The sequence below is a fragment of the Beauveria bassiana genome (genome assembly GCF_000280675.1).
Source record: "Beauveria bassiana ARSEF 2860 unplaced genomic scaffold BBA_S00016, whole genome shotgun sequence".
Taxonomy (NCBI): domain Eukaryota; kingdom Fungi; phylum Ascomycota; class Sordariomycetes; order Hypocreales; family Cordycipitaceae; genus Beauveria; species Beauveria bassiana.
This window is the reverse complement of record NW_007930851.1, coordinates 291,729-305,646: the sequence shown is the minus strand read 5'-3', so window position 1 is coordinate 305,646 and position 13,918 is coordinate 291,729. Positions and strand designations below refer to the sequence as shown.

Sequence of the window (13,918 nt, the reverse complement as noted above, 5' to 3'; positions counted from 1 at the left end):
ATACAGATAGCTGTGCCTCTAAAATCCTGGTCAAAGATGAAATGCATCTCCGAATACCCATCGTAAAACGCCGCCCCCATGCCATGTCCAGTCCATGCTGTCATATCAGTCCCAATAAATCTTGCCAAACACCAAAAGCCTTTACAACGCCGGCTGACTCATGTCTGGTCAGCTTCTAGTACGCAGTCTTAAGCGTCCTAATCTTGGGTGACAGGAGTCCGAATTCCGCCTTCCTTTTCCCGAGCACAGGCTCTGGGGTCCGTCTCGACGCGCCAGGCGTGCCCTCGCGGTCCCTCGTAGCTTCGGCATAACACGAAGCATGATAGGCGCGGTTCCGTACGAGGACCGTGTCCAGCCACACCCACTCCTGCGCCGTGTCGAGCCATTTATTTTCAAACTTTTCTTGGCAGATGGGGCAAATGTTGTTGATGCCGCTGGTGGGTTCTGGGACTGGGATGTACTTGGGACCCGAGGTAGTCTTGGACTGCTCCTCCGCCGAAGGCTCCGGTTGCGCAACGTGATCTGCGTCAACGACTTCGCGTGATTTAAGCCAGTCCTGAGTATCATGTTAGTAGAAACTCCTAATAGGGGACATGAGTATGTCTTGGCTTACCTGCTGATCAACGTACCAACTACGATGAGTTCCTTTCTTCTCCGCTTCGGCGCTTCGCTGCTTCACCTTGAAATGCCAGTCCATATGGGCTCGTCTCTTCTTGTCACCCTCCACGTTACGCTTGAAGCGTCTGCCACATTCAGCGCAAGGCGGACCGAGCTCGTCGTACAGCGCGTGGATGATGTTCTCAGGTGGTCTGCCAACAGTCAGTAAGCTTTAATGCTACCTTGCAGTACAGACTACTTACTGTTGCTTTAACATGACTTCATTGATGCCGCCTGTTCCCACGTTGGGAACTCCGAAAGCACCAGCCTTGGCCGCCGAAAGAATACTGGCAATGTTGGCTGGTATCAGGGGAGGCGCCGCCGCAACTTGGGCAACTGGCGGTGTTGGGGTAGTAGCCGACGGCAATATACCCGCTTGTCGCAGTCTACCAAGCAAAGACATTGCATCAGTCGGGGCCGCGGCGGCAGGTGGTGGAAGTTGGGCTGGCGCAGGAGGGGGTGATCGTATTGCTCCCAAGCCTTGAGGGTTTGGTGTCGAGTTATTGGAATTAGATCCAGTTCTTGCCATCAGCGCAGCAAGAGCTCCTTGGCCTAGCAATGCATCGAGTGACACTTGCCCTAACGGGGGTTGGCCCGCAACGGGAGCTGAGGGCTGAGATAGTTGTTGGAAATGTCCCGGAGAAGAATGAGTAGGTAGCAGGTTTTGCCCCATGTGTGAAAGAGCCGCGCTGGGCCTGGTTACAGCAGCAAGTTCGGTTACTTTGTTTTTAATGAGCTCGAGCTGATCTGGAGGCAACGTCGACTTTTGGACGACGCCTTGAAGATCCATCAATGCTTTAAATCTGGTCTGAATACTCGCGTCATGCGGATTCTGTGAAAACTCGGCTTGCGTTGCTACAATCAGATTCTGGATATCCTGATTCAACTTGTCTACGTTTGTGCCCGGCGGCCCAGCGCCATAGTGTCCAGGAGCCGGATAAGGTCCTTGCAGTTGGCCAGGCTGTGGCGTAATTTGACGGTAATGGTTACCCTGCCATTTGTCAGAAGGCTGGACAGGACTTGGATAGCATTGGCGGCTTACCGAGTTCTGGCCTTGATATTGGCCAGGTACCTGTCCCCCGTTTTGTGGCCGACCTTGTCCATCACCAACTGGAAAACCACGCATGCCTGGCGGCGTAGGGGTGTTGCGGTGTGGCATCAGGACCCCTCGTCCTCGGCCGGCCATTGCATTTTGCGGCATGGAAGCCGCATGTGCTCGCATGAGGGCATTTTCTATCGGCCGGACCAGTTCGTGAGAGAAGACTGGTCTGGTATCCATCGATCCCGGGACAGGGTCCTTCCATGTCTTGAGCATGTCCTCCATTCTTTTTCGCACAGGACCGTCGACCATCGCATACGACTCCATGAATATCTTGAATAGATTCCGTCCAAAATAGAGGGTGTAAGGAGTGCCAATATTTTTGACAATGGAGTCGAGCACATAGAGAGCGGGCAGCTTCTTAGCAGGGGGTGCCTGAGAATCGGTCAGCATGTCGAGTAGTGTTTTCGCATTGCGATAGTAGATAATTCAGTCATTATCGCATCGCAACAGCCATTGGCTTATTACTCACCTTGAGAATGTGTTGTTGTAGAACCTCGGCAATGGCCAATGCATGCTCGGTGTTCTCTCGTGCAATCACAGTCAGGTTGCTAATTTCAAATCGCATATTTGAAGAAAGGTCCTCCAGGGCGAGACGGTAGTCCTCCGCCACCTCATCTGATTCTGCCGACATTATGACGGGCTTTTATGTATTTGGTTGTCAAGTTGTGTAGGTGTAAATTGGTCTCAAGCCTAAGTAACCAAGTACTGCAAGGCAGATTTACTCCCGAGGAAATGGGACACTTGCTGCAAGAAAAATGTTCGCGGGGAAAGAAACAGAAGCTCGCGTAGTCAATCAATGCGCTCCAACAACAAAATCACGGCAATGTCAGCACTGCCTGTTGGCTGACACGGCGAGTAAAGGACAGTTCAAGTGGATTTGTTGTTCTAAGATAAGCAGTCACAACAGCCCAACGTAGCGTGTGCACAAACTCGCTGTGACTGCCGGCCGAGAGAGACGCCTTGCCTTGGACCATGCACAGAGCTACCCAGCAGCGCAGACGACCCGGATCTTGGTACAAGAACAGATTAAGAGAATTATTTCGATACTGAAGAATTCGCTTCGGTCGTTTGGCGCAAGTCGAGTTGATGCAAAGAGATGATGGAGAGGAGACAAAGTCATGTCGACGGCTGGCCGCGGTCGCAGAACTTTGGCTGGGGCGATGAATCACGTGCAGCCTCATTAATGTGAGTTCTCCACTTCAGCTCAGGACTCCCAGGTGGCTCTGCTCTGAACACTAATTTCTATAGAGGCTGCCGGCAGGACGCTTTGTCAAAATTTTTCCATGTGAGGTTGACTTGATTACACTGTATCATCTATTTTGCTACAGTCTTGGAAGTGGAAGTACTACGAAGGCTGAAGCCTCGGCTTTGGTATACCCCTTACGCCATGATACAGCGTTGCCTGGACGCGAGCCCGAATTTCACCAGCATGTACGGATACTACCTTTAGATTTCGGTGGCTCTTTTTTTTTTTTTTTTTAAAAAAAAAAATCAATTTTGTCCTTTTTCTATCTCAAGAAAAAAGCTTTTTCGTAATGAAAGCTAAATCGGCCGGGGAACACGATGAACGCCTCCAAGCCCAATCTCGCCGAAGTATATCTTACTCATACAGAAAATGAATGACTCCAAAACGCCCACAACTCAAAATAGGCATTCTTAGAGTTGATTCGGGTGATCGGCCACAGAATATTGGCTGCTGGCTCGGTGGCCGTGCATCGGGTGCAGGGCTGTGTTGGGTCGCTTGAGCCCAGGGACAATAGGACTGGTAGCTCCAGTTGGGGAAACCTCTGGCCCAGATGTGTATGGGCCGCTGATGACTGGCCTGGGCGGAGGGCCGACGTCGTCTTTGTCGGACCCGCGCTTGAAAATCTTGCTCATGAACTTGCTCTTGGTCTTTTCGTTGCGGATAGAGGTGGCTGGACTGGCGCTGTAGCTGGGGAGCGTGGCGCAATCGGCGGCAAGGGAACCATGGGTGCGGATGTCGCGTGAAGTAATGCCTTGCTTGGCATCGCGCCAGATGAGGGCGCAGATGATGTTGAGGGCGCCAAACAGGATGCAAAGAATGCCCGAGGACAGGACAAGCTTGGAGAAGTGGGCAGAAAAGGCATCAGTGTCGTAGCCTTGCTCGTTCAGTGTACCCAAAACATGGCAACCGATGATGATGATGGCGGCACCCATCCAGCCAACGCCGTGAGAGTCGGATAGGACTGGCCAGGAGTCGCGGTAAAAGCTGCGCACGAATTTAATGACGGGGAATTCGGCAATAATGAGGAACAGGCAGCCCATAGAGGTAAAGAAAAGAGACATGCACTGGAAGACAAAGTATGACTTGTACTTGGCGACTTGGATGATGAGAACCCAGCATCCGGCGGCGGCGGCGAGCAGGGTAATGACAGTACAGACGCGCAAGATTTGGAGCACAAAGTATCCAGCTCCGTGCAGAGATCCAAGGCTCGGCATTTTGCAAAACATGATGATGTTGCTCGAGGATGAAATGAACGTTTCTATTGGGCCTTTATTCCGCAGGCTTAATTATAAGCCACCCGTGGTCGGAGGAGGTTCGAGGAAGGGACTCTGCAGGGTTGTAAGCAGGCTATTATTTGCAGAATGAAGAAGAATAGAATCATGTAAATACTAAATGAAAGATGCATACATTATATATCGTTTGATGGGCAAGTACGAAAGCGTCTGGCCAGCAGAGTGAATGAAGGGCGCTGGGGGCTTGTGTGGGTTCAAAGAGGCGTGACTTGGGGAAGGAGAGAAAGAGTATGAGTGATGGAGCCAGTCCAGAGATGGTTGCAAGGAAGAAAACCACAGAAAGGGCAGGAAATAAAAGAAGGACGAGATATGAGACTTTTGCTCAGCAGAAAAGAACAATCAGCATCGCCGTTGGATGACAATAGCGAAAAGAGAAACTGGGGAGAAAGTGAGAGACAATGGGGCAGAGCAGGCACCTTTAATAAGCTTGAATAAGGTGACGGGCGTTGGCGCTCTGAGCTACGTTGCACCAGATGCTAAACGCACTAAGCCGTGACCGTGATTGAATGGAAATCAATAGAGAACAATTGTATTCCGGCTGCCTCGTCGTGACTCTATTTACAGCACGCCCTGTATCCGGCTTTCGTGGTGGCCGCGGTCCAGCAAGGCCAGCAGGGCAGGGGACTATACTGACCGGCTGTTGAGGACCATGGCCTTGATGCCATGAGATCCAATCGAAAGGTCGAGAGACCGGGGCATACGGGGATATCAGAGCAAAATCAGTGGTGGAAAACTGATTGACGGCCATGTTTCATGGCTGGCGCGTTGGGCCGGTCGTGTGGTGTGCAGCTTTTGTGGCACACGGGCGTGCGTGCGTCCTGGATAATGCACCCAAAAATTCAAGAAGAAAGTCAGAACAGAACCGTGTCAGAAGACCTCATGCCCCGCTGTACCGGGGGTTTGTACAAATTCCATCAAAGCAGTGCTGAATAAAGCTTGGAGGACGACCTGAGTTGGTGTGAAGGCATCCCAAGATGGAAGCGCTAAGAGTGAATGATTGGTTGTTGGCGGCCGATGGGCAGTTTCAGGGACTAGGCAGCAACTAAAACATCTCGTCCCGCCCACTGTAGATGTTGCCCTCTGCCTTGTTAATCTGTTGTGGCGCTTAATTATTATTATTATTATTATTATTTTCTTTTTTTTCTCACTTTTCTGCCGGGCTGCAAAGCACTATTGTTGTAATCCCTGCCTTGAGAAAGCGGTCCTGCATCTGACTCATCCAAAATTTCCCGCGACAACTTAACCACGACCGGTTGTTCAAGGCCGCGCAGGATTAGATATTATAAAGCACAAATTCAATCAAATCACAATCACTTGTGTATAGCAAATCCATCGGGTATACATTATGCTCTTCATGCCTGCTTGCCTGCCTGCTTACTTGCTTACTTGCTTGCTGCCGCTCTTCTTGGCTGTAATACTGCCCTCATCCCTGTCAACGAAGCGAAATACTCAATTTTTGGGACAATATTAAGTTTCAAAAGTAATCTTGATATAGATAATGGCCAGTGTGCGTGCTAGATAGACACCAGAATCACTGTCACAAAGCCACCGTGATTCATTGCAACGAACAGAAGCCCCGGAACGTCTCATTTCAACATGATAATGTAGCAAACTTTGGCAGGTATGAAACTTCGGAATAAAAGAATAAAAGCAGATTTGGAAAATGATTTTCGGGCAAAGATGATGAAAAGAGTGAACAAAAGTCCTTTGACCAGTTGCGGCGGTTGGACCGCTCGCAAAGGCCTTTACAAGCCCAATCGTCCCACCCAATCCAAAAATGCCCTCAGTACGTAGCAGCTGGTGGGAACGCTGAGCCGAGCGTCTTTTTTCCCTACCCCGTTCTCCCTCTTTCGCCACTTGACCTTCTCTGCTCTGCCCGTCTGTCCACCCTCACCTCCTCACTTCTCCGAATAACCGACTATAATGGCTCGCGGAAATCAGAGGGACAAGGCTCGTGAGGCCAACCAGAAGAAGCTGGCCGCGCAGGTTCGTTTCTCCCCGCCGGTCGCGGGGCACAATAGCCCGGCCACCACGACCAAGACTACTCATCCAGCGATATCGCAATTCTAACGCACGAGTTTTACCCCCATCGCAGAAGAAGGGAAACAGCATGAGCGGCACCGAGATGCAGCGCGCCAAGGAGAGCGCCGCCGATATCATGCGCGCGAAGCAGGCTGCTGGTACGAACGGCCCTTCGGGTGCAACGTGGTCAAGACGGTGGCTAACATACTCTCTCGCAATAGCCGAAGCGAAAAAAGCCGAGGCCGCCAAGAAATGAGCTGGTGCGCTCAAAGGAAGTAGCCCGCCGATGCGACAAAGTCTTTCACGATCGACACATCTAGCGAGCCATCTTTCTCCCGACATTTGACATTTCTCTCCAACGGCGTATACAACTGAGGTGCGGTGTTATGGGCGGCTGGAGCATCTGAGCCTGGCGACATGGTTTCTTGTATTTCGAATGATGTTTTGTTTTCGAGATCAATAGATGATTTCTGACCAAAGCTGGCTTCCGCCGTCCCCTTTTTTTCTTTATTCCTCTGCTGCGCTTGGCACTCCCATTTAATACTGGTCAGTCTGCTGACGGCCTCCATTAACCAAACACAGCAAGCAGGCATGGACGACAATTGACACACTTCAAAAAAGAGGCTTTACATGAGAATTGCTTCATTATTTTCCCCCGTCCAAGGATACGTGCCAGCCATATATATACCAAGATCAACATACAAAGAGAAAAGGAGACATCAAACCATGCCTCTAGAGAAGGCTGGTACATGGCGAAAAGAAAACACAACGCAAACTAGTTGGAACAATCTATCATCCGAACTCATTTCCACGACTCCAACCCCGAACTGATCCACGGCATCCCTTATCGCATGGCAGCCATCTTGGTGGGCAGAGTACCTGTCTACTGTTAGATTTTGCTGCGTCAAGCGTCTTTGAGGATGTGTTACTTACCAGCAAATCCGCCAAAGGCACCAGAACCTTGGGCGGCGGCAGGGAAGCCGTCGGCGTTGCAAGCAACGACACAGGTGCAGCTACCGTCAGGACCAACAGTTCCCGTGCCAGTGGTAGCGCCAGCGCCGCCCTCACCTTCACCACCAACGGCAGGGGACGACGGCGTTTCAGTGGCGCCAGGCTCTTCGACCGGTGCAGCGCTAGTGGGCTCTTCCAGGGCCGGCTCAGAGGTGGTGGACTCCTGGGGCTCCTCGGCATTGGCGGGAGGGGGGGGTGGGAGAGCAGCGCCAGGATTGCCAGTGCCGCCGGTAATGGGCGTGGCCTCGCCAGTGCCGTTTTGCGCAATGGCCATGGACTGGAAAAGGGCCTGCGTCTTATTCGCGGTGGGGTTGATGGAGAAGACCATGCCCTTGCCGCAGTGGCCCGCTTGCCTGCAGTAGAACCCTTTTTTGTTTGCGTTAGTACAGCTGGAATCGATTCGACAGGAGGGGCCCTGCGCCGGAACTTACAGAGAGGGGTAGTGGCCATAACCTGCATGGCGACCTGGGGAGGAGGGTTGACGGTGTTGTTGGGGTTGGCCAGGAAGCCAGAGTCCATGCCGCCCTCCAGGGCTTTGCAGGGCGTATCGAACGGGGACTGGGTCACGGTGTGGTTCTGGGAGAGGAACTCAAAGACGACGGAGTCGCCAACGGGGATGTTGAGCTGGTCAGGCTCGAAGACGAGGCCGCTCGGGCCGCCAACCTTGACGGTATGGCTGGCGCCGGCGGCAGGGGCGGTAGTAGTCTCGCTCTCGCTGGGGGCCGTCGTCGTGGCAATCTCGGCGGGCGGGGCCTCGCCCTGACCGGGTGCGGGGGTGGCCTCGCCCTGACCGGCTCCGGGGTGGGCGGGCTTGTTGATGCTAGTGGTCGGCGCATTGTTGCCAGGGTTGACCCAGATGATGACAACCTGGTCCAGCGCGCCGGCGCTGAGGCCGTGGCCCTTCATACCGTTGATGATGGCAATGGAACGGCCGTCGAGCTGGCTTGCGGCTTCGGCCCGTGGGTTGACGCTGACGGGGTAGGTTCTGCGCATCTTGTTGTTGGCGGCCATGGCGGCGAGAGGCGCGACGGCCAGAGAGACGGTTGTCGACCACTTCATGATGGGCTGTGTGTGTGTGTGTGTGTTTTCTCCTTGTAGAGATTTTTGTTGGTCGTGGTTCTTTATTAACAATATGTTCCTCCCAGAGGACGTAGATGTGCTGGTCAAGTATGTTGTTGAGTGCCTGCTCGTGTAAGTGGGAAAAAAACGAAAGGACGGGTATAGATTAAGGAGCGCAAATTCTCGTGCAAACGAAAAGAAAAGGGTAAGAGACTACCGACTAAGAAAACAGGATGAGAATGCCAGACGAAAAGGAGAAAGGAAGAGAACTTGTCGAGGGGGGACGGGAAACTCGATGCATTATAACTAGGTAGTCATGACATGATCTGTTGCAAAGCCCAAACGCCTGGTGCCGCCACCCTATCGCTTACATCATCCCATGTCCGAGAAAAATTCTAAATGAGTTGGCAAAATAAGAGATAAAAAAAATTAAAGAATAAAAAAATTAAAAGGAAAAGAAAGGGGTGAGATGGGGTGGGATCAGCCCTCGCCTCCGTTTCTACAGTGGTTGGCCTTGTTTTGGGCGTAGCTCCTGGTTGGTTCTGGGCCTGCAGGTGGGCGGCGGCCAGAGGTCGGGTTCCCGGCGATCCGATCAAGTAAGTCCCCGACTCAACCGTCGCCCGCACCATTGGAGTAATTGCCTGGGGGGAAAAAGGGGGATCTCATGGGGCGCGCCACCGTGCTATGCGGCAGTCTAGCTATCCTTTGAGGTTGTGCATCCTGCATCGGTGGCGGGCAGCTCGGCGAGATGTAACCAGGAGTTGTCTCGCGTCGCGTCTGGCACTTGTCTCGAGGGGTCTTGACGATTGCCTATTCAGGCAATGCGTCAAACGGGAGCCTCAGATTAGGCCGGGGGGGCAACGTCGAGTCGGAAGAGTGCAAGAAATGGGTATGGAATAATGATGACGGTACCTGATTTTAATTACACGGAAAATTCATTACACGGAGATTTTCGATCTGGGTTACAAGCACTTTATGGTTGGTGAGAATTCACATCTTGTCGTCTAATAAACGTGCTCAACAACACCCATCTCCACCATCCACCACCCACACAATAAGCTTACATCGTAGCACGGCCTCGATCTGAATTACAACAAGGTTGGCATCCATACCACACTTTTTTCTTCTCTTGTTCGGACCAGCCTTGAAATCTCTGTCGAGATGACAGCAAAGCCGCCCCGTCGATGCCCAACACGGGGTCAAGCCACCCCCGGCAGAGAAGCGATTCTCGTCGACCAAGACCACCGCCTCAAACCGCCAGTGAAAGGGATTCGAAACGTCCAATGCCGACCCCCCCCCCCCCCCCCCGGTGCTGGACAGCGTCGACGACTTGTGCGCTGCCTCTTTGCCCCGATCACATCAAACATAGTAACAGGCTTGGCTCTACAGTAGTTCTCGGCAGAATTTAATGAAAATGCTGAGGCTGTGCAGGTGGCCTTGTGTGTGAGCTGTTCATTACCAGCTACGGTGGAAGAGGCACAAGAACTTGCCAGAGTACTTTCAAAAAATTGTCAGTAATAGTGCAGGATACTTGCTGCACTGGAACGGGAATGCGTTGCCTTTTCACGTATTGGTCTGAATTATCTTGCATCCCTTTTGAGCTATTGCAAATCCATATAGCAGCATGCCGTTCAAACCGCAATCCGCCAAGTCGATCTTCGTAGTTTGTTTCGCAAAAGTTTGGTTAGGACACAGCTCGTCGCAGCCCAACTTGCCTGTGCAACTTCCCGCGTAGCGGCGTCTACTACCCATTTGCCAATTTACAAACCCGCCAGAGTCCTCAGAAACGCCAAATCCAGGCCCCCCCCAGTAACCGCCGCCATGAAACGCGCCAATCCATCTCGGCACGGCGTAGTCAACGGGTATGCCTTTCCGTCGTGCGGTGCCTGTGCATCTCGTCCCCAGTCCGCTTGCATAGGTTCTAATCTGCCATGAGCTTGGTTTGCACACAATGCCAAGCGGGTGTCGGCATCTCCTTGCGGCGTTCAGTCTATCCTGTTGCAGATATATGGGCAAGCCAGCGGCGGTCCGCTGGTGTGTATTTCCTGCGACGGAGCATGTGGCAGAGTTGAGCGCCACGGGTTGCCAAGCCATGCCGAAGAGCCACCGTTCGCCGGCATCCTTGATATCTCATTCATCTCATTGATTCGACGAAGAGCAGCCCACCCGCATTTGTCGGATCATTGTGGCTGCTGCTGCGCCTGTGTCTGTTGTTGCTGCCCCTCATGCAGTCCTGTGTAGTATCCGGCATAGTACCAAGACATTAATAGCTTCCTGAGATTGTCGTCTCGTACTGACAAGCATGAACACGTCAGCACGTGGAATCAATATTGAATTGTGGGTAGAACACCACGGAACGACTACTTACCGGTTCCCAATAAAGCTTGTTGAGGTGAGATGACCGGAGCCGCACTGGCGGCCTCAGAATTGACGCCGTCTGAAATTTCTCCCTGCGACTTGCTATGATTTGCCTCTTTGGATGCCTCCGTCGCAACATCATGAGTGCCCGGTGCCGCTTCTGCCGTGCTGGTGCCTATGAGCCAACAGTTCACGAAGGGGTGCATCAACCTTCACATACCTTGCCGACGACAAAGCTTTTAGCTCTCTTATTGTACCGCCATTGACGTGTATGCTATGGTACTTCTGTGTTGAACAAGATTTATCAGCATGAGACTCCTTCGGTGCTCCTTTGGGAGCATACCTTGTATTCGTCCAGGGCGCCATTCCAAGACTCGACAAGCGCCGAGTCATCCCACATATCATCATCATTTAGATTTAAGTCGTGCCCAGCCATTTTTCGAATGGATAGCAAGCCTCCTGAGAAGAAACGCTTCCAAAGTGCCGGCCGCTTTGTAAAGGATACTTTCGCGCTTCACCGTTGCAAGACCCTACCTACCTCTAGGAGGTAGGTAGAAATGAAGCCAGTGGGACTTCCCGCTGGAAGGGCCTCTACAGGCGGCGGGATGCCCCACTACCTCCAGCCTCGCGGAGTCGCAGCACCAAATTTCTTCGCGGGCACCTTTTACACCGCCTTAAGTTTGACTGGCAGAAACTTGGTTTTTTTTTTCTTGGGCCAAGTTCCCACCTGTTGGAGGACGTAGATTCTTGCTGCCAGAAGATATACATTGGCACCATACAAAATGGCCCCCGAGTTGAGAAAGAGAAAGTGTATGCTACATGGCGATCGAGCATCTTGGAATTGGTTACTAATTATTCATAGCAGCCGCTGAGCCTGTCAAGGCAGCTCCCAAGGCTGAGAAGCCTGCGACCAAGAGCAAGCGCAAGGGTAAAGATACTCATTTCCCCTCAATTATTACCGTTTCTCTGACGATGCGATTGTTTAGCTGCCGAAGAAGCTTCCCCTGTCTCTACGAAGAAGGTAAAGGCTGCCAAGGCGGCCCCTTCGCCCAAGCCTGCTCTGAAGAAGACTTCAAAGGCCAAGGAAGAGGCTCCCAAAACGAACGGCAAGAAGAAGGCTGCCAAGCCCGTCGATGAACCCGCCGAAGAGACAATCGAGGAGCCCGCCGAGGACGAGAAGTACGATGAAGAGAACGAGGATGCGCTCATTCTCGCTACCGAGCTAGATTCTGGCGATGAGGAGGCCGACGGTGTGAAGCTTTTCGAGGAGGGCCAGGATGTCGGCAAGATTCCCAGCGTCTCCAAGGCCGTCCGCAAGGCCGCCAGCAAGGCGCCCACCGGCGAGACCGGCGTCATTTACATCGGTCGCATCCCCCACGGTTTCTACGAGCACGAAATGCGCCAATACTTTTCGCAGTTTGGCCCCATTGCCCGCTTACGACTGTCGCGCAACAAGAAGACCGGCGCCAGCAAGCACTTTGCCTTTGTTGAGTTTGAGGAGGAGAGCACCGCCGAGATTGTCGCCAAGACCATGGACAATTACCTGCTGTTTGGCCACATCCTCAAGTGCCAGGTCGTGCCCAAGGCGCGCGTCCACGATGACCTATTCAAGGGCGCCAATCGCCGCTTCAAACAGGTCCCATGGAACAAGATTGCTGGCAAGAAGCTCGAGAAGCCCCGCACCGAGTCCGCGTGGGAGCTCAAGGTCGAGCGCGAGAATAAGAAGCGCGCCGACAAGGCTGCCAAGTTGAAGGCTCTCGGATACGACTTTGAGGGTCCCGAACTAAAGACTGTTCCGGCGCCTGGTGCTCCTGCTACTGCAGAGAATGGTGTTTCCACCGAGAACGGGGCTGTCGAAGCTGCTACCATTGAGGAGCCCAAGGTCGAAGAGCCCGAGGCTGAGAAGGCTGCTACCGCTGAGGAGCCCAAGGCCGAGGAGCCGGAGGCTGACGAGGCCAAGCCCAAGCCCGCAAAATCGAAAAAAGCCAAGGGCGGCAAGGCCAAAAAGGCCAAAGCCTAAGCGACCAGTCAAGCACAGCACGTCTCATTTGTTTTTCAGTCTTGCAAGATTCGGCGAGTTTGGCGCACATGTGTTCACGGTCTGGTTTTCAAAAGTGTAAATGGGTATATACGTGTTGAATACGAATTTCCATCATGATTCTTGCAATTGGTATGGCAAGGAAATGAATTGTTGAGTAGCACACAGTGCATATGTATGTACGCACATAAGCGAACCCGCAGCACCCATATTTCGCATCCAGAAAGACGCAAAGGAGCAAGATGCAGGATTATGAAAGGCAGACTAATCTACTTCGCGCAAGATTGTGAATAAGCCACGGTGATGTGATGAACTTGTTCAATAAGTATGGCGGCGAAGGGTGAATGTAAGTTGAAGAGAAGAAGAAGAAGAGAAAAACAAATTTTGCTGGAGTCGCTAATAAAAGCTGGGCTTGGAGCAAGGCGCTGACTAATAAGGAAAGGAACTTGGCACAGTAGAATAGCATGTAGGTCAGTTGCGAGATTAAAAGGATAAAGAACAACATGGAAATGAAGAAATATTCAGTGAACTCATTATCCGAGTATAATTAGGCTAATGGATGGTCCATTGAGAATTTTTGCAAGAAAGACCAAAGAAGCAAGTAAAGTCTTGGGGTACTTCTTACTTCTTTAGTTAGTTGCATGACGTCCTTTTGGTCGCCCACATGTTCTAGGTGTGTTTACTACGGCCACTTCTTCTATGTTTGTCTCTTTTGCTAAAGTTTTATATTGTGCACCCCCATATGGCATGATTGAGTTGATAAAGATGTCAATCGTGTGATTTCAGCACATTTATTTATTTATAGCTCGTTTTACCTCGCAAGTGTGTGGGCACTCGCCCGTGGCGTCTTGGAGGAATACGAGAGCAAGTCAGCTGCCACGCGGCAGATTCAAGAGTTGCTAGAATAATCCCCAGATACAAACAAGCTAACCCACAGCTGTAGTACATATCAATTGGATGATGTCTTCAATCATTCTCGGGAATTTGGCGCGCCAAGAGCTACTGACATATACCTACCTATCTCACGCGGGGCTACAAGTTCAACACCCACTGTGGAACATCACAGCGCAAGGTCTCACAGTACAGCCCGCTGACGTGGTGAACACCTGGTCTCTGCCCACCACTGCACCATC

The 13,918-nt window shown here is 52.1% G+C and overlaps 6 protein-coding genes across 6 annotated transcripts; 2 read left to right on the top strand and 4 right to left on the bottom strand.

Annotated features, from left to right (window-relative positions):
• Nucleotides 1–175: 175 nt before the first annotated feature.
• Nucleotides 176–2,390, bottom strand: BBA_05909 (mRNA cleavage factor complex component Pcf11, putative; the record flags this gene model as incomplete). Its single annotated transcript, XM_008601006.1, has 5 exons — nt 176–556; nt 614–809; nt 861–1,352; nt 2,016–2,131; nt 2,229–2,390. 5 exons carry the CDS (start codon nt 2,388–2,390, stop codon nt 176–178), a joined length of 1,347 nt encoding a protein of 448 aa, XP_008599228.1.
• A 1,025-nt stretch (nt 2,391–3,415) lies between these two features.
• BBA_05908 (uncharacterized protein) lies at nt 3,416–4,219 on the bottom strand (the record flags this gene model as incomplete). Its single annotated transcript, XM_008601005.1, has 1 exon — nt 3,416–4,219. One exon carries the CDS (start codon nt 4,217–4,219, stop codon nt 3,416–3,418), a length of 804 nt encoding a protein of 267 aa, XP_008599227.1.
• A 2,001-nt stretch (nt 4,220–6,220) lies between these two features.
• BBA_05907 (4F5 domain protein) lies at nt 6,221–6,575 on the top strand (the record flags this gene model as incomplete). The annotated part of the gene is made up of 3 exons (XM_008601004.1): nt 6,221–6,283; nt 6,393–6,477; nt 6,541–6,575. The coding sequence occupies 3 exons, from the start codon at nt 6,221–6,223 to the stop codon at nt 6,573–6,575; spliced, it is 183 nt and encodes a 60-aa protein (XP_008599226.1).
• A 588-nt stretch (nt 6,576–7,163) lies between these two features.
• BBA_05906 (serine-threonine rich protein) lies at nt 7,164–8,389 on the bottom strand (the record flags this gene model as incomplete). The annotated part of the gene is made up of 3 exons (XM_008601003.1): nt 7,164–7,198; nt 7,253–7,696; nt 7,762–8,389. 3 exons carry the CDS (start codon nt 8,387–8,389, stop codon nt 7,164–7,166), a joined length of 1,107 nt encoding a protein of 368 aa, XP_008599225.1.
• A 2,180-nt stretch (nt 8,390–10,569) lies between these two features.
• On the bottom strand, nt 10,570–11,183 carry BBA_05905 (SMN family protein Smn1; the record flags this gene model as incomplete). Its single annotated transcript, XM_008601002.1, has 4 exons — nt 10,570–10,682; nt 10,758–10,915; nt 10,968–11,032; nt 11,091–11,183. 4 exons carry the CDS (start codon nt 11,181–11,183, stop codon nt 10,570–10,572), a joined length of 429 nt encoding a protein of 142 aa, XP_008599224.1.
• Nucleotides 11,184–11,529: 346 nt separating this feature from the next.
• On the top strand, nt 11,530–12,767 carry BBA_05904 (RNA recognition domain-containing protein; the record flags this gene model as incomplete). The annotated part of the gene is made up of 3 exons (XM_008601001.1): nt 11,530–11,557; nt 11,613–11,675; nt 11,734–12,767. 3 exons carry the CDS (start codon nt 11,530–11,532, stop codon nt 12,765–12,767), a joined length of 1,125 nt encoding a protein of 374 aa, XP_008599223.1.
• Nucleotides 12,768–13,918: the final 1,151 nt, after the last annotated feature.